General features: G+C 45.9%; 1 protein-coding gene across 1 annotated transcript in view; it reads left to right on the forward strand.

Moving 5' to 3' along the window:
• CFAP61 (cilia and flagella associated protein 61) overlaps positions 1-18982 on the forward strand; it is a 270087-nt gene that overhangs the window by 177514 nt on the left and 73591 nt on the right. The window contains exons 18-20 of the mRNA XM_007454529.1: positions 1212-1310; positions 6802-6970; positions 16636-16810. Of these exons, the coding sequence (XP_007454591.1) occupies positions 1212-1310; positions 6802-6970; positions 16636-16810 (443 nt within the window). The remainder of the gene's footprint in view (positions 1-1211; positions 1311-6801; positions 6971-16635; positions 16811-18982) is intronic.

Raw genomic sequence — 18982 nt, forward strand, 5'->3', positions numbered from 1 at the left:
CCTGCTGAAGCGCAGGAGATCAGCCCACCCATAGGACGTTGCTGACTGTAGCTGGAAGGCAGATCTGCAGCAGGAGTATCTTAAATATTTCAGGGAGACATGGAGGGAGCGCTGAGGAGCGTCCACTTAGTGTGCTGGGCGTGCTGCTTACTATACCTGGGGGACTGGTCCCTGGGCCGCCTGGGTGAGTGCAGAGGGCACTGCTTGGGGTCAGAAGATGTGGCTCTTATTTCCAGCCCTACTACTTCTGAGCTTTGTGACCGTGAACAAATTGCCTACCGTTTCCAACCTCGATTTTCTTCTGTCTGAAATACAGAGAATACAAACCTGCACCGCCCCCCTGCCACCACCCCCGGCTGAAATTGTCCTGAAGATTAATCTCTATGACGACGCCCATAATCATGCCTCGGGCCCTGGAAAGCCTGATGCAAATAAATATGAGGCAGCTTTGCTCTTGAAAGGAATCTTCTAGAATTCTCTCCTCTGTGATGCTGTGCTCTCCTGATCTGAGTAGTTACATATATCTGAAAGTCATAAAGCTAATGTTGACTATGGGAATTAGATGATCTTTGCATTCCTCTCCACAGTTTGGGGTCTACAGGGCAGTGAAGGCCAAGGTTAGATGAGAAGATGCTAAAGCCAGATGGCCTGGGTTCACACCCAGCCTCCAGATTTCCTGGCTGCACCATCTTAGGCAAATCACTTTGCCTCTGTTCCGCATAATAAAATCGGGGTAATAGTAGTACTGACCTCATCGTACTGCTTCCAGGACTCAATGAGGGCCTTGCAGAGCACTTGAGTGTAAGCACTCAGCAAGTTTCACCATGGTGGTTAGAATTCCAGGCCATCTCTCAGAAGGAGTCTGAAACTCAAACTTTGCGTTGACTTATACTAAATTTACCTGCTTCCTCCCAGTTTGGGGTTTTATTTTGTTTTACTCTGAGAAGCAAATTTTAGAAAGTTAAATGGCACCTGCCTTCACAAGGTCACAGCTTTTGGAAGTTTCTGCCATTAGCTGCTCTGGCACCCTCTTGCTTCTTTCATTTAAATGGTCGGTTCTCTTGGAAGGTTTGTGCAAAAAGAGTTGCTGCGTTCAAAGAAAGACTCAACAATTGGAAGACATGTGAAATAAGGTTAAATTGAATTGTAATAAACTTTCACTGAATTGTGCTTTACCTCTTTTTTTTTTTTTTTTTTTTCTTTCTCCTTAGCTCTCACCTGAAGTTCAGTAATCTCACCCTGATTTCAACCCACGGACTCCCAGGAAAAAACCTTCTGGGCACTGAACAAAGGAAGTTTTTAGCAAGCGAGTATGAATTCTATCTTCTTTTTTTTAAATTTTATTTTATATTGGATTATAGTTGATTTACAATGTTGTGTTAGTTTCAGGTGTACAGCAAACTGACTCAGTTATACATATACATATATCTCCTCTTTTTCAGATTCTTTTCCCATATAGGTTATTACAGAATATTGAGTAGAGTTCCCAGTCCTATATAGTAGGTCCTTGTTGATTATCTATTTAATATATAGTAGTGTGTGTATGTTAATCCCAATCTCCTAATTTATCCCTCCCCTGCTTTTTCATTCTGAAGCCTAGATGTCCTAATTTGTGTGCAGTCCTTTTTCTGCTAAATGGTGGAAAAGGGAAGCGGCGGGCTTTTCTCCTGAGTTCAGATATTCCTTAAGAGATACAAATGCAAGTTAAGAGTGAATAGCAGGTCTGGGAGGATGCCAGCCCTGTTCCAAACAACTGGGACGGGTCTGTGACCCAGACACCACCTGCTTTTGGGTTCTGAGTGACACTCCAGGGCATGGGAGCTTGGTGACTGTATTTGCACCAGACCAGGCAACTTGCTGGAGGGAGCTAAAGTCTGGGCACCTCCGTGGGGTGAGGGTCTCAGGCCCACCTGGCCCTTTGTCATCAGGGCTGATGAGGCAGAGGCCTTCTGAGTCCTCTGAGTCTGTCATTGTTTCTGTCCCAGCAGAATCAGTCTTTGACAACACCCCTTCTAGAAAATGCCACTTCATTATCACACAGCTTCCATTCATTTTAATTTCCTGTAGCAAAGCATGAGTACAAGAATGATTAGGCTCCCTGCCTCTAGAAACTATGTCCCGATTTTTCCAACAAGGAGGGAGGAAATTGTTCTCTCTCAGCGGGCGGGGGTTCATTTTAGATCCACAAGGAAGGATCCTCTTTCCTCTGTGAAAAAGGCTGACTTTGCCTTCAAACTGTGAGAAAAATGGCAGTCTCCTTGCCAGCAGAACTAGGCTCATTTTGACCTAATACTTTTATCAGACTATAAACTTTGGGGTTTGGGGAAGGACATCATCAAGATGCAGTCAAAAAGATGTGTTGTTTTTTTTAATTAATTAATTAATTAATTTATTTTTGGCTGTGTTGAGTCTTCGTTTCTGTGTGAGGGCTTTCTCCAGTTGCGGCGAGCGGGGGCCACTCTTCATCGTGGTGCGCGGGCCTCTCACTATCGTGGCCTCTCTTGTTGCGGAGCACAGGCTCCAGACGCGCAGGCTCAGCGGCCATGGCTCACGGGCCTAGTTGCTCCGCAGCCTGTGGGATCTTCCCGGACCAAGAATCGAACCCGTGTCCCCTGCATCGGCAGGTGGACTCTCAACCACTGCGCCACCAGGGAAGCCCCAAGACGTGGGTTTTGAGCCAGGTCGATTAATTCAGATCCTGCTCCCACCACAAAGGGGATTTCGTCTCTCTGAGCTTTGGGGGTCTTGACTGGAAATGTGTATGATAAGCCAGCCTTGCTGGAGTTTTTGGTTAAAATTAGCCTAACACCAAGTTCTGGCTCAGCATGGAGGATCAGCCCACGTACACCCCCTTCCCTCACTTTCCCTTCTTTCCAAATGACATAATTCCCAGGAAATGCTGGTGTTCCTGATAAATGTCTCATGAGGACTTTCATTCAGTCGGCGTGGCAAAGGTTCTATCAGTCCAGGTCAGGTGTGTTCCAGGAGAGACAGGCTAGCAAGTGATGCTCTGCTGGCCTGATTCTGTGGGGACCTGCGTGTGGCTGGGTGCATGGTCACCTGGAGTCTCTGCCTCTGTCCTTCCCCCTCCACACTCCCAACCCAGTAGCCAGAGCAAGACTGCAGAAACGTGAATCAGATCCTGTCAACTCCCGAGCGGCCTGGAGCTGCTCTGTCCAGTGTGGCGGCAGTGAGCCACATGTGGCTGCTTAAATTTCAATTAATTACAGTTAAACGGGATTAAAATTCAGCTCGTTGGTTACATGAGCCACATTTGAAGTGGGCGGCTAGCCACGTGTGGCTCGCAGCTGCCCTATCAGACAGCCCAGCTGCAGAAGGATTCTGTAGTCACAGAAATTTCCAGATGCTCCGATCTGAAATCTGCCCCTTTCTGCTGGCTCCTCCGACCCCCTCTTTTGCTGTTTTTGCCCTTGTTCTCTCTGCTGTCACCACACCAGCCTACTTGATGTCCCTCGAACACAACAGGCAAGTCCTCACCTTGGGGGTCTTTGCTTTTCTTTCTTCAAGTCTTTGCTGAAATGTCAGCTTTTCCATGAGACCTACTCTGACCATCTAGTCGTCTGCAGCAAACTCTCCAACACACTCTATCCTCCTTCTCTGCTCTCTTTCTCGTTACTGAAATCCTTGTAAATATTATACAATTTGCCTTTAAAAATTGTTTATTCTGAATCCTTCAACTATGATGTAAACGCCACAAGGGCAGGAATTTTTGCCTTTTGTTCACTGATGGGTTCCCAGCATCTGGGACAGTGCTTGGCACTTAGCAGGTGCTCAGTAAATAATGTCAAATAGATGACAGTTACCTCCGAAAGTACCTGAAGAAGTCCTCTCCATCAGGGTGTAGACAGGGACTAAATAACACAGCCATATTAGATGTCTCTGGATGGGTACCTGCATGTTATCCTCTTAGAAACCACAAATTGAAACATCAACAGGATGTTGCCTTTCAAATGTTCCTCAGACCCCAATACAGGAAATTATGTCTGGTCATGGAGTTTAGAAAGAACAAGTGCATTGATATCCAAAAATTTAATTATTCAAATCCCTCACGCTAAATACAAATTCTGAACTTTTCCGTAACCAGTGTTTTGGTTTATCATTGCTGTTACTAGTTTTTGAAAAGCCATGTTTTGTCTCCCCATCTCCCCTGCCCAAACCCCACCCTGTCCAGCCTCTGGTGGACGTGCTGATGATGTGCCCGGGATGCAGCAGAAAGGAGGGTGGAGGGAGGAGGGGAGGAACCGGCAGCGGGAGAAATCCAGTAACTGGACCATCAGCTCTGAATAACTGAAGGTTCATTATGATGCTCCTTCTTCTGGGAGCGTCACGATAAGTCCTTGCTGGAAACCTCTGAGGTTCTTTCCGGTCCTGCAGGGTTCTGATTGCACGAAGTGCAGGTCTTCACCACACTTACATTTATTCCTCTGGAGTTTGCTCTTAATTTTGTACCCGGAACTTTAGGCTAAGTCTTCCCATCACTAGATTTGGGGTCACTGCAACTTTGAGCAAGCTGGCCACTCTCCACATATGTCCTGTTCCAGCAATTCCCCCATCCTGCATTTCTACTTTTTTTCTCCTCCTTATTACCTGTCTCCAGAATGTTCTGTGAAGACAAGCTTCCCCATTATTTTTGCGTCAGAGCCAAGGTCACTTGAGAAACACGAAGTTTCATTGACCTACCTTCTTTGGTTCCTTCTCTCTCTTCCAGAGGACACTCTAGTGGAGATATTTCTCTTGTCCTCAAGCCTGGAGATGGTCCCTGCCCTGTGGGAATCTTAATGCTCATTAACTCTGCTTAGGAAATAATTTTGGAGAAATATCACTTACAGTCTCCAATATCTAGTCTCACTGCCTCATGGGTAAATTAAAGAAGGTCCAGAATGGATTCTAATATCCGAAACAGATAGGCATCAGCTACACGCAGTGTAAATTTCTCAGTTTCGAAACTGAGAAATGTCATTCCATGTGGTCACAGGCTGTAAAAGCAAGCACCCCACATTTTTCAGTGCTTCCTAAGGTCCCTGCAACCCCAGCGTTCCCGAGTGCCAGTTCCCACTGGACAGAGCTTCAGACTTTATCTCTGAAGTATGCATTCTGAAATTATCAACACCGCTGGCCTACTGTCATTAGAAATAACATTGTCTTAGCCTTCCCCAAATTTCCCCTGAGAACTTTCATCTTCTAGCAAATCCTCATATGACGAATCCCTATGCATTTAACCATATTTAATTTTTCCTCATCTTGGACGGCTGACAGTACTGCTTCTGCTAGGAATGGATCACATCCCATGTAAGAACAATCCCTCGTGGGTCTCTCACAGATGTATGAAATCAGTGAAGCCTCCTGTTTTCCTGTAAAGCTCCCAAAATGGCTTTTCATAAGAGAATTTCATCTCACTATCTGTTATTTTCCTGTGGCAGACCAGCCCCCGATTTTCTTTTCTTATTAAGAAGAAATTTTCTTGTTTTTAAGTGTCATTGTGTGGAGAGATACAAAGCCCAGACTCCGTTCTCTTTCACAGGCCCTATAACAGGGTCTAATGTGCATCCATTACCAGGATTCTTTTTGTGTGGTGAGAGCAGACTCACGCGTGGATCAAAAAGAAAAAATGTTCTCCCATTACCACTTCAGAATCCTGTTTGCCTCCAAGGAGAGTAAACAGGATTGTGTATCATTAATATTATTTGGAATAATACCCTTCACATATGCATCCCACTTGACAGACAGCATCTCTTACATTCTTGTGTCCATCCCTTGCAATGCTCGAGGCATGTGAGGAGGGGTCATTATCTCCTGCTGAGGGGTGAGGAAACTGAAGTTCTAAAAAGGGATGCAGAGTCCGCAGGGTCCATTTTCATTGGCGACAAGCAGGGACACAGACCCTGCCACGGGGAAGCCTAGATTTAAACAGGCTCTCACTGTTCTGCTGCCCTACACTCTGCGTCTTCAGAACAGGGTTATTAAAACGTCATGTACATGAGGTCAAACCTTCCAGAAAATTCTGGAAACAACCCTCACAGAACTCTAAATAAGCCCAAAGCCACAGGAAACCCACTTTTCTCCCATTACAGTATTGTGTTCACCCTCGAATAGAGCCCAGAGAACAAAACCCGTCTACCCTGGGCCTGCTCTTATGGAAGCAGCGGTCCCCGTAAATCACCTTTACCCTGAGAAGTGACCGCCCCCGCCCCCAGAGTCCCCAGGGATTGTACTGGATGCAAACATAATTCCCTAATGGACATTTTCTCTAAATAAAATGCATTTTGTTGTTTTGGCATGAATCCATACACTAATTCTAAGAATGAATCATTTATTGAAAAGCCTTAGCAAATAGACAGGGTTCTCGATATTCTGGACCTTGACCCCTGCCTGTGGGAATCCTCAGATGTCACTTTCTTCATCCTCATTTGCTCCGAGTCTGTGGTCAATATGACAGATCAACCGCTAAGGTAAGTTTACACCCGCTATGAAATGGAAGCAAGAGTATATATGAATGATTACACACACACACACACACACACACACACACACACACACACACATCCTCCCTGTTGTGGACTGGTCTACACCGGGCAGAACAATTTAGCTTTAATGGGAAGATGTCAATTTGCGACTAAGTGTCTCATAAGGACAAATCTCCTGGCTAGCCTGGGTCCCGGTAAACTCCCAGCAAGAGCGCAGGCTCGGCCAACCGGGGGACTTGAACCAGCTCAGCAGATGTCTAATTAATGCCCGCTGTCAGCTGCTCAAATGTCACTGATGGAGCCTCTCTCTCCACAGCCACTGTTATAATGACAAAGATCACGCGTTGATGTCGCTGTGCTCCTGGGTCAACGTGGTGGTAGGTAAAATGACTGCCATAGACCGAGCAGCTAAGCAGGTCATTGTTTCCAGAGAAGAAGTCGTGCTCTACGACCACCTTGTCCTCTGCACCGGGCAGCAGTACCAGGTGAGCCCTCGGGGATGGCAGGGGTCACATGCTGACCAGGCCCACGTCTCAGGGTCAAGAGCGTGCCTCCCACCTGCACATGTGACTGGAACTGGGTCCAAAACCCTCCTGGAAACCCATTGCAAGAAAAACATTCTGCTCAAGGATAAGACTCACAGCAAGTTGGAGAAATGTCATCCTTGAAGCTGTTGTCCAAAAGTCTAACACGTACTGCTCACCGGAGCAGAATCCAGACGCAGCCCGGCGTGCATCTGTGGAAAATTAATTTATGCTTCAGGAGGCTAACATTTGGCGGTGGTGATGGGCTTGCGAGAAAGTATTTCAAACATGCGCACCTTCTGTCAGCCTTATTTTATTTTGTCTCTCAAAGCTAGGAAGTGTGGCTGGTTGCTTACCTGGTGACCGTGCTTTCCAACTCGATTAAATTCTCAAGCCACATTCCAGGGAAGTGTTGCAGGATGTGACCTATTCAACGTCCGACAGAAGCGAATTTGAACATTCTTGCTTTGCAACGCTGGAGCATTTCATGCAGAAATGCCACAGAAATAGGGCATCTCTTTGATGAAAAGAGATTTGATGATGGAGTCTTTTCATTACATTTTCTCTCGGACTGGATAGGCCTCCAAGTTGGGTTTGTAGGGAGTTATCCACTCTCCACCCCAGGCGCTGGTCATGTTTTTCTGCTCCTGTCCTAGGCCACCTTGGGGATGTGCTCAGGCCTGCTTGCCACAGATGAGCCAGGGGAGGCCGGCCTGGTGGGGATAGACAGCCCAGCAACTGCGCGCATCACTGACTTCCAGCGCTGAGCCTGGGCTACCCACTGAGAGCACCTGGGGCACTTTTGAAATAAACCCAGGCCAGGGCCCCGCCCCCAGAGGCTCTGTTTTAATTATTCTGGGGATGAGTGGGGTCCAGTCATCAGTATTTTTTTTGAAGCTCCCAGGTGATTCTAAGCTAAGGCGGAGAGACACAGGCTTGAACTTTCTCGACCTAGAACCTCATCTGTACCTTAGAGCAGCACTTCTCCGACTGCCATGTGCACACACATCCCCTTAAAATGTAGATGCTGAGCAGGGGGTGGGGCGGCGTGGCTGAGATACCTCGGTTCTAACACGTTTCTGGGTAAGGCCAAGGCCGCTAGTGAGGGGACCACCTGAGGACCCAGCTTGGATCAGTGTCTGAGTGATTTCTTTTCTCTTCTTTCTTCCCCTTCCTCCTCTGCTTCGTCCTCTTCTCTTCCTCCTTCCTTTTCTTTTAAAGCAAATTCTCAACGTGTAGGAAAGGATTTTTTTTTTTTTCTGGATAAAGGAGAAAAATAAACTGGTTACCTAAGTACTCCTCCTTTTCAAACGTGAAACCAGAAGAAAACACCAAGCACCCCTTTGTCCCCCCTCACCTACCCCTCCGAGTTCCAGCTGCTGCCTGCGACCATGGACTCGGGAAAATGTGACAGGAAGGCCCGGCCAGCTGTCCAGAGACTCAGGCGTCTGCCCATGTGTGCCCAGCTGCCCCTGCGGCTTTAGTCTGTGGCATGTTAAGCTCTTGCCCTTTTAACAATGGGAAACACGAAATGAAGTGATGAAAAGAGTTTCAATTTAATTTTCCCAGAAGGACGTAAAGATTAAAAGTACGTAGACTGATATAAAAAAGGCAGCTGGATTCACTAGGAGCTTCCGGCTCTAATTTCTTTCCCTATTTACCTTATCCACCGCTCTTATGCCCAGCTGCCCCTGCGGCTTTAGTCTGTGGCATGTTAAGCTCTTGCCCTTTTAACAATGGGAAACACGAAATGAAGTGATGAAAAGAGTTTCAATTTAATTTTCCCAGAAGGACGTAAAGATTAAAAGTACGTAGACTGATATAAAAAAGGCAGCTGGATTCACTAGGAGCTTCCGGCTCTAATTTCCTTCCCTATTTCCCTTCTCCACCGCTCTCACGGTTTTGCCCCAATTTTGTGATTTAAAAAAATACCAACAAGTTAAAATGATGAAAATAAGCAAGAAGACTACCTGTTATAAAATATAATTACAAATCTTAACCTCTAATCTGACCTGTAAATGGCATGTACCAGTCTAAAATATCGTGCAATATTTTTGATATCCGAATCCATAGCACTTATTTTTTTAATCAGAAAATCCATGCACAAGATACAGTGTGCTGCAGGGCTGCGTGTGAGGGGCCCAGGTCTCTAATTCCAAGCCCTCTCGCCAGGGTCAGCCATCCTGAGGCATTTCTGTTGTTCGTTCTTCATTGGTCACCTCCCAGAACTACAAACAATGTGTTTATAGAAGTTTTCCCCTTGATTGGTCAACTTCCGACATTACCTATGACCTTTCCGCTTTGGACGATGAAGGTTTTTCTATGCCACGTCCAGTACCCTCTAAGCCCCTCCCCAACCCCACGGATGGATTCGATTATTTTTATTGGGGAGCACATTGCTGGTTCTGAAAAGCTGTCTGCAAGACCTTATAACCAGGGTCCCCGAGCCCCCTCCCTGGCTCTTGGAGCATCGAGCAGAGACGGAGAGATGCCCACCCCCACGCCTGGGTGTGGGTCATCTCAGAGAGAGGAGGGTTAAAAATGTGTCAGCCTGAAGTCAGATGGGTTGGCGTGGGCCATGAGAAAACCGTGGCTGGGACTCCCATGGAGTGGCGCTCGGGGAAAGCCAGCAGGGGGTGGCGAGAGCGTGCAGCCGGGCGAGGGCAAGTGGGGTGTGAGCTCTGGTGAGCTTGGTGTGGGTGAGCAACGGATGTGCTCTCCAAGGAGGCGAGTTATGTCTCAGATGGGAAATAGAAGAACGTGGCATCGGGACAGTGCAGGCCCGGGCGAGAGCCTGCTGCAGAGGGTGGACAGAGCTGCACGCATCAAGGTGCCACCCCCTTGTCGTTTGGCAGCACCCAGCACGAAGAGACCTCCCTGTGTTGGGGCGGATTAAAGGGGAAAATAACAGCATGAGGCCAAAGAAAAGAGGCCGTTTTAAATCAAGACTTCAGATTCCCTGAGGCTTCTCCCATCAGAGCCAACATCTCCTCCCCTTGAATCTGGGCAGGCTTGTGACAGCCTTGACCGGCAGACGACGAAGGAAGTGACATGGCATGAATTTAAGTCCAAGTCAAAGGCTAGGCAGCTTCTCTTTTTCTGTGGGAACAGTGGCTCCTGGAGCCCTGAGCTGCCACACAAGGATTCCAGATACCCTATGACCGCCGTGCTGGAAAATGCCATACATGGGTTCTCCAGTTGAGGGTTCCAGCCGAGCCCAGGCTCTCAGCCATCCCTGCCAAGGCCCCAGACATGTGAGTGAAGCCATCATGGACCCTCCAGACCAGACCATCCACACACTGAATGTCACCAAGTGCCCTCTATCGATAACACGTGGAATAAAAGGATTGCCCAGCCAAGCTCTACCCGAACTTCTGGCCACAAAATCATGAAAGGTGATAAAACAGTGGTGGTTTAAACCACTAAGTTTTGGTGTGAGTTTGTTGCAGGGCAAGAAACAACTGGAACAAAAAGATAACACAGAATAAGAGAAAAGAGAACAGCATCTAGAAAAATCAGAGCAAGAACATACTTTTGAAAATATTCCAGAAGACAGGAATGCAGGATCCTCTCCCTATCTCTCTCTCTCTCTGTCTCTCTCTCTCTCTCTGCCCCTCTTTCTCTGTCTCTGTCTCTGTCTCTCTCCCCAGGACACTGTGCATCATCCTCATTACAGCCTCCATCACAGGAGCCAAAGACATTCGAAGAGCAGAGGCTGAGCTGAGAAGGCCACAGGGTGAGATGAAAAGGGAGATGGGGAGTAAGAAAGGATTGATGTTAAATCTCCATCAAGGGACAGACCTGCTTCTGTACAAGTTGGTGATGTCAGCTGGAGACCAGTCACAAAACTCCCCTGGAGGGTGGAGGCACAGGGCAAAGGGATACACTGGGTGCCAGAGACAAGAAGATATGCTAGAGGTGGAGGCCATGCCTGGACAGTGCTTCTCCCAAAGAAGAGGCCCAAATACATGGAATAGAGACAATAAAGATATGCTAGAAGAAAACTTTCCTTACCCGAAAACATCATCCAGTTGACCACATTCTTGGCAAAATCAAGGAAGAATTTTCTCAGCTAGTTACAATTCTGATGAAATTTTGGTTCTATGAGAACGATAGGGAAAACAATGAACAAACTTCAAGAGAAAACTAGCAGATTACCTCCCCCCACCCTGCCTCAAAAAGAACAAAAATAAGGCAAGGCAAATAAGGCAAAAAATTACCTCTCCAGCCTTCAGTGGTTTAAGAAAATGAAACTGGCTGCTCAGAATTTTGAAGAAAATGGGCAATTCAGTCATCGCGTGCTCGCCTAAGTGTATCCTATTGGAGGATGGCAAAATGTGTTCCTTATGGGCCAGCCCTGAGAAAGAAGATCTTCCGTGGTCTTTAATTCGCACTCTGGATAACAGAGACAGAAAAGAACTGGACACAGTAGTATAAAAGGACACATGGCAACACCACAAACAATTTAAAAGTTAATCCAAATCATTTTTATAAATCTGAGAATAAATCCAAGATGGGCAATAATGAATCTTACTCTAAAGTAATCTAATCAAAACTGAGTTCTTGAAAATAGGGAGAGAGGTGGCCAAGGAGGACTATGCAGTGTCTTAAATGGGGAAGCACAAAGGCAATGTTTCATTCTTGACTCTTATATTTAGAGGAAATAAGGTTAAAGAATGCTTTCGAGCAGCCTAAATAAATTCACCTTCCAAAAACCAGAGAAGATGAAAAGGAAGAAAACATCCTTCATGTAACCAGAGGCAAGAAAAGAAAGAAAATAGCCACGATGCTTACACTTGAAAGTATGAACCAGAATGGCGTAAGGAAAAAAACCTAACAGTTGTAACAGCGAGTGTCATGGTTTTAAATTGCCCCCATTACAAGACCAAGGATCTGTTTTTACAGGGACGTCGAAATACAAGAGGAATACAAAACGAACCACACTCAGAGTTTAAGAGTGAAAAGATAGTTCCTGGGGCACCAGCAAAAGATGTCAAGCAAATTCAAACAGCTGTTACGAGCAGCAGCAATAGTCACATCCAGTGAAGCAGAATCAGCTGGAGAAATAAGAGCACTCATCCTGACAAAGGGTGAAATTCGTGACGATGACATGGAGGTCACGAGCCCGTTACATGGCACAATGTGGTTGTGTCACAGAGTGTATCACAGGACAGAAGTGCACCTGCAGCATGACGTGCATTTCTTGGTGTCACACGTAAGGGAAGGAAGCAGCTGAAGCACCTCCAGGGATAAGAGGTCACCCCAGATGTCTAGCCAGAGGGGCAAAGAGTCTGATGGCTGAGAGTGTTCGTGTAGAAATGAATTCGACTCAGACAGTGTGGCCCGGGGAGCAGATAACGACAGACATCAGAAGCCATGGGACTACAGCGCGCATCCATCCTAAGAAACTACCTCCTAAGGGTCAGAGCCTCCGCCAAGAGGGACTGTCCGAGCCCTGGGTACAGCGGGCAGCCGGCAGGAGACGTCAGAGCACCTGACCTAGATCGAGCACTGGCCTCGCACCACACCAGTGCTCCCTGAGGTCACCCTTGTGGTAACACCCTGAGCTCCTTGCCACTCCCACCCCCATTTCGCAGGTGAGGGAACCAAGCTGCAGTGGGGCTGAGGTCAAAGGTCAGACAAGACAACTTGTCCAAGGTCGCACAAGGGTGGCAGACTATGGGCTAGGGCTTGAGCGCAGGTGGTCTGGCTCCAGTTCTTCGCTGCTGCCTGTCTCTCTCCTCCCTCCCTCTCTCCCTGCCTCCTTCCCCGTGCCTCCTCCTTCCCTCCTGCCCTCTCCTGTCCATGTGCTGCAGAGGTTACACTGGATGGCTTTAAAAGTCTTCACAACTCACAAATTCTAGAACTTACCGTTTATAGCTAGAGTCAAATAGGATTTTTTTAAGGTTTTTTTTTTCTTCCCTCTCTTTAAAAATATCTGGGGCTTCCCTGGTGGCACAGTGGTTGAGAATCTGCCTGCCAATGCAGGGGACACGGGTTCGAGCCCTGATATGGGAGGATCCCACGTGCCGCGGAGCAACTGGGCCCGTGAGCCACAACTACAGAGCCTGTGCATCTGGAGCCTGTGCTCCACAACAAGAGAGGCCGTGATAGTGAGAGGCCTGTGCACTGCGATGAAGAAGGGACCCCGCTTGCCACAACCAGAGAAAGCCCTCGCACAGAAATGAAGACCCAACACAGCAAAAATAAATTAATTAATTAATAAACTCCTACCCCAACATCTTAAAAAATATGTATATATATATATATGTATATGTATATATATATATACATATATATATATATATATGTATATATATATATACATATACATATATATATATCTGGAGAAAAGCAACCTCAGTTCTGGTAAGGTGGCTTCCTGGTGTCCTCAAGAACCCAGGCCCTTCTGTCTTTTGTTCTTCCATCTTTGGAATGTGGTTTCCATCCTCAGCATCTTGTGGTGACTGCTGTGGTTCTAGCCGTTTCATGTGCAAGAAGCAGGAAGGAGGAAAGACTAGAGCAGAACGACTTTTCAAGCTGCCCTCCCCCTGCCCCCATAAGGACACCTGCTTATCTCTCTTGACCTCTCAGGTCATGGGTTGGGAAATGTTCCAACTGGGCATATGTCTCAGGAGTCTGTTACTAAGAAAGAAAGGGAGACGGGATATTGAGTAGGCCACCAGCATCCCCTGCTGCCATGTTAACTTGCCAAGGAGAACAGGGTGGCCAGGGGGCTCCCACCAGCAGGTGATGCTCCGTCCCAAATCATCTGGAATGGTTGAGAAGTGTCTGCTTCTCTCCAGTCATGAGTCAGTGCCAATTCAGTGGTGGTAGAGAACGCTCTGCTTTGGGGATCCAGCACTGATGGTACGTCTTCAGTAAATGTGCCCACGCCTCTTATCGAACTCTACTCCCTCCTGTCGAACTCTACTCCCTCCAACTGAACTCTACTCCCTCCTTTTGTTGATGACATAATATGATTTTTCCCCATAGATCCTTCTTGATGTACTGAGTTTCGCCAAACTCTGTGTGGACAAGTTAGTTAGCTTTGGGATTTAAATTTCTAGCTCCAGTTTTACCTATTTTGTGAAATGCCACCGTGCGAACATGAAAATATATTATCCCTTTAATTTCTCTAATTCCTTATAGTTAAAAATGTGCAAAAACAACTCTACCCATTTAAGTGCATGGAAGAATTATATGGATTATCAGAATGCAGTTACATTTCAGGACTGCAGCAAACTAATTCTCCTTTTTGACCTTCTTTCTTTCCCCCGCTCTTTTCCTTGTTTTTTCATCTGAACCCCCACTATTTGGAATGATAAGTCATTAAAAGTTTTATAAATTGAATGGCTCTCAATTTGTTCTTCAGCCCTGCCTTTTCCTGCCATGGATTTTTCCTGACTTGTTAAAGTCAGTTTACTAAACTGGTATAATGTTACCCCAATTTCATTTTCTCTTATACTATAATGCTTGTTGTAGTTCTGGTAAAGTTTCAAACCTCCAAAGCACAGTATTCAGTATTGTGCACTTTAAACCATTCACCAAAGCCCTCAGTGGACTGCTTTATGATAACCATGCATATACTAAGGCCAAAATTTTAGTGTGATATTGCTAAATAAATTATATTGCTAATAAGAGCTTTCCTCCACAATTTTAGTTGTAGTAAATGACCACTACTTATTGGGTTGTTCCTTTTTACTAAATATCATTTTACTTCAGCCTCTTCATGGAGAAAGGACATCCAGCTTTAAAAATAGATTCTGGTTTTTTGTTCTTTGTTTTAGTCCAGCTTGAAATTGAATTAAATACATCACAGCTGTGTGCCAAGGCTTTACCACTTCTCTTGAGGAAGGATATACCCGAAAGTTTCCTAAATGTCATCTGGGGTTTAGTGAAGCCCCACGTGTCCCGGCACCAGCCGGCATTCACATCCCCCAGCACAGCAGGCATTGCCCGTGGTTGTCGGGGAGGAAGAGCCTCCCGAGAGCCCATGTTAGTCTCTGCTGCCAGTGAATGTTTTGCCCTTCGTAGCTGTAGAAGGAGTCTGGCCTCACATCCTTAGGCCTCATGCCACAAATGTGCAAGACGGCTGCTGCGGGGCCTCTAACAGCAGCCGAGCTGCCTGGGAGTCTTGCCCTAGGTTCCGGCCTCGTTATCTCCCATAATCTCCACCTGCTGCCAAATGAACCTCGGAGGGGCAGCACGGGGGCCCACTGGGCACACCCGCCCCACTGTGCCGTTTGACTTGGCTTCCACAATGGTGTTTGTTTGCTGGATTTTAATTGAACCAAAGTAATGAACAAATCAAGAGTCCACATAAAATACCCAAGTATCTGGCATTTCTTGAGCGATCAGATCTGGCCACCCTGAACCCCTACTCTACCCTGACAATGACCGGATGGAGTTGAGTCACGGCTGAACGCTCTGGCCAGGGCCTGGGCGTCCAGCTTATCACAGCATCCTGGACACCAAGGACAAGAGTTGGCCATCATCCGTTATTGGGTTTCCTACAGCAGAGGAAAGCGTCTGTCTTCACCCACGTCTATGTCAAAAGCGAGGGAACAGGAGCTGTACTGGGAGGGCTCAGTGTTGAGAGTGAGAGAGAGAGAGAGAGAGAGAGAGAGCACTTCTTTGACAAAGTGAAAGATAATCCTATAATTTTCACAAGTAAGTAGTAGCCCACTTCCCTCATTTTGTGGGTAGACCTTCTATGTGCTTGAATTTCAATCCCTTGATATAATTGCCTCAGTGCAGATTGTTTTTACCAAAACCAGCAACATCAAATCCAGTACCACGTGCTGTTCCATGGCCCTGCCCCCCTTGCAGGAACAAGCGGGTCCTGGGTTCCCTCCCCTTGACCCTGGCCAGGCCTCTGTGAAGACCTCCGTGACTGAACGTGGCAAGAGAGGCCCTGCTGGGCTCCCAGGACCAGGGAAGAGAAGAATGTGGAGCTCTCTGGACTGCTACCCTCTCCCAGGACATGTGCCCTGGAGCTCAACCCCCCAGCCCCCCAGCTGTGAGGAAGCTCAGGCCACAGGGAGAGGCCCCACGTGGAGTTCCGGCCGACAACCCCAGCTGGGATCACAGCCAGCACCAACTGCTAGACATAGAGTGATGACTTGTCATCTTTTTAAATACCCACTATGTTTTCTTGGGGAAAGAAAAAGGATTGAGAGAGTTTATCTCCAGGTGATTCCAGCCCCCGGCCATCAGGTCACCACCCCCAGCCTTCAGGTCTTCCCAGCTGAGGCCTCCAACATTGCTAAACAGAGACAAACTGTCCCCCACCATTCCCTGGCTGCATGGCTGACCTACAGAATCTGTGAGCCTACTGAACGGGGGTTTTGCACTACCGAGCCTTGGAATAACTTGTTACGCAGCATCAGATGCCCAGGGCAGCTCCTTCTGAGAATTAGCTCCAAGTGGTCATTTCACCCGTTTTTTGTTTTTGTTTTTAATTAAGACCTGATTATATCTTGAGACAGCAAAAGGCACACCTGTACTGGGTATTGCTTTGTTTATTTTAATTAATTAATTAATCAGTCAGTGAATTAACTCATTACTTGTGAGCGCTTCACCTGTTACCACTGAAATAAGCATCTCTCTGTAACGTATCTCAGGTCCCATGCCCTACAGGGGCCGACATTAGTCAACACCCGACAAACAGAGAAGTTCTGAACAGCAGTCTGCAGCAGTACACGGGCCCGGTTCCCTGCAATCATTTCACCCTCAACGACGAAGAAGATTGCTTGAAGGCCCTGACTTGGATCAGGAACAACTCCGTTGCTGCAGAAGGTAAGGATGCTGGTAACTGTGCATCTTTGCAGAACAGCATTTTATCTTTATAATGAGTCTTATTCTTCGTCTAGTTCCAGTATATAATTAGTGCCTAATTAATTCCAACCAAATCATTCATCTGCCATGCTTTGTTTTCCAGATTAATTTACAACTTGTCATTTTTGGATACCCAGCATGTTTTCTGGGGGAAAGAAAAAGGCTTGAGATAGTTTAATTATCTATAATTATTTTATTACACAAAAATGAATATCCAAAGAGCAAAGCATGGCTAAAATCATTAACTAATTAAAAAATAATTTAATAAGCAAACATGTTTAGCAATTATATGGAAAATATGACTCCTTTTGTGAAGCTGAAAAGACCTCGGAAGAAAAAGAAAGGTCTGAGTTGGAAGGGCTCTTTTCTTTCACAACCCATTGTTCTCCTTCGTGGTTGCCTGCACAGTCCTTCCCACAAATGAACATATTCGAGTTGCCTGCCACTTCCTGAAGCCAAATGAGAGAGTAAAACATTTGTACAAATTGTTTTCTCAAGCATCTTCCTCTCTATTGCTTGGGTTAATGGAAATTGTTTGACTAGTAGAATAACTAGAACAGGGCCTGGCTGCCTATTTGTCTTTAATTGAAACCTGGGGAGTCAAGTTTTAGAGATGACTTACTGCAGCCCCTTCATTTTACCGAAAGTGCAGGGAGGATCAGGGACTTGGTTGGGTTATACAACCACCTGTGATGGGCTGGGCTTCTAACCCAGACCTTTGATTCAGTCCCGGGATGGAAAAATCAGTAAGTGACTGGAGTGTGGAGACCAGTATATAAAATTAAATATATTAGTTTATTGAATGTATTTTTTCATTATGTTAGTTAATATAATTAATATATTAAAATTAAATATAGTTTCTTCCGATTTTGGGTGGAAGATTTAGGTGTTAGTTAACTTTTTGTCAAGTTTCTACATTTACTTCATTAAAAATCAAAAATAGGTATCAGAGGAGACTCGATACATTGCTGAATTCAATTTGTTAGTACTTAGAGGCTATTTGCATCTAAACTCATGAGTAAGATTGGCCTGTTTTCTCTTTTATGTTTTACTTGGCAAGTTTTTGGAATCAAGGGTATGCTAGTCTCACAAAGTGTTTTGGGGAAGCTTTCCATATTTTTGGCGGGTCAGAAATACTTTGTATAACCTAGAAATTGGACAGGAATCACCCGTAAAACCAACTGGGTCTGGAACCTTTGGGCAGAGGTGGGATATATAGATATATACTGGGGACCCAGAATAAAAACTTGTCAAAGCATTCAATATTTTAATTTTTGCATTAAAACTCGGTATTATTTTCAGTTTTGCATCTGTATGTGTTTAAACCTGTTTCAATATTTTAGTCATTCTTTAATCATTGCCCTATGACCTAAGTACACTTAGGGAGTTCTCTGATCTGGGGGTCAGCAAACTTTTACTGGGCCAGATAGTAAACTTTTTAGATTTAGCAGGCCATATGGTCTCTGTCCCAACTATCCAACTCTGCTGCTATGGCAAGAAAGCAACCATAGACAATATGTTAATGAATAGGCATGGCTGTGTTCCAATAAAACTTTATTTACAAAAATAGGGGATGAGTCATAGTTTGCAGAACCCTGCTTTTATCCATACAATTTGTGACAACTCATTACCATTTCTTCAAGTCCAGACCTCAAAATGTAACTTAAGCTTGCTGAAAGCACAAAAGCCAATGATTCAATACAAAATATACATTATGTCTTAGGAATGTGCCCAGTCCTGTTATAATGCAGTGTTTCAATCGAACTGTTGGCTGTTTTGAACGTTAGCATTCAGGAGCCTTTTGACCAAGAAAAGGGCCTTTGAACGTGGCAATGCAAGTTCTTAAGGTTGAATCCTTATGGCAGAGAACTTAGAAATTCCAATGTAAGAAGCTCTTGGTTTTCAGATGGGGGAATAGCATCCAGCTATCGTGTTGCCTTGACTAGCGGTTGAAGATGGTGATGCTCTGGTGCCTACCTAAAGGGAAATAAATGCTTTTGCAAGAGTTAAGAATGTCTCCCATTAACCGTTGCATAAAACCCCTGCGTGCCTGCTTTTGTCCACTGAACTGCCAGGTTAGGGAGTTTATAGACATTAGTTTCTTGTCCTAAAAGTAGGCTGTTTTCCCCAGGT

The sequence above is a fragment of the Lipotes vexillifer genome, unplaced genomic scaffold, assembly GCF_000442215.2.
Source record: "Lipotes vexillifer unplaced genomic scaffold, Lipotes_vexillifer_v1.1 scaffold365, whole genome shotgun sequence".
Taxonomy (NCBI): Eukaryota; Metazoa; Chordata; class Mammalia; order Artiodactyla; family Lipotidae; genus Lipotes; species Lipotes vexillifer.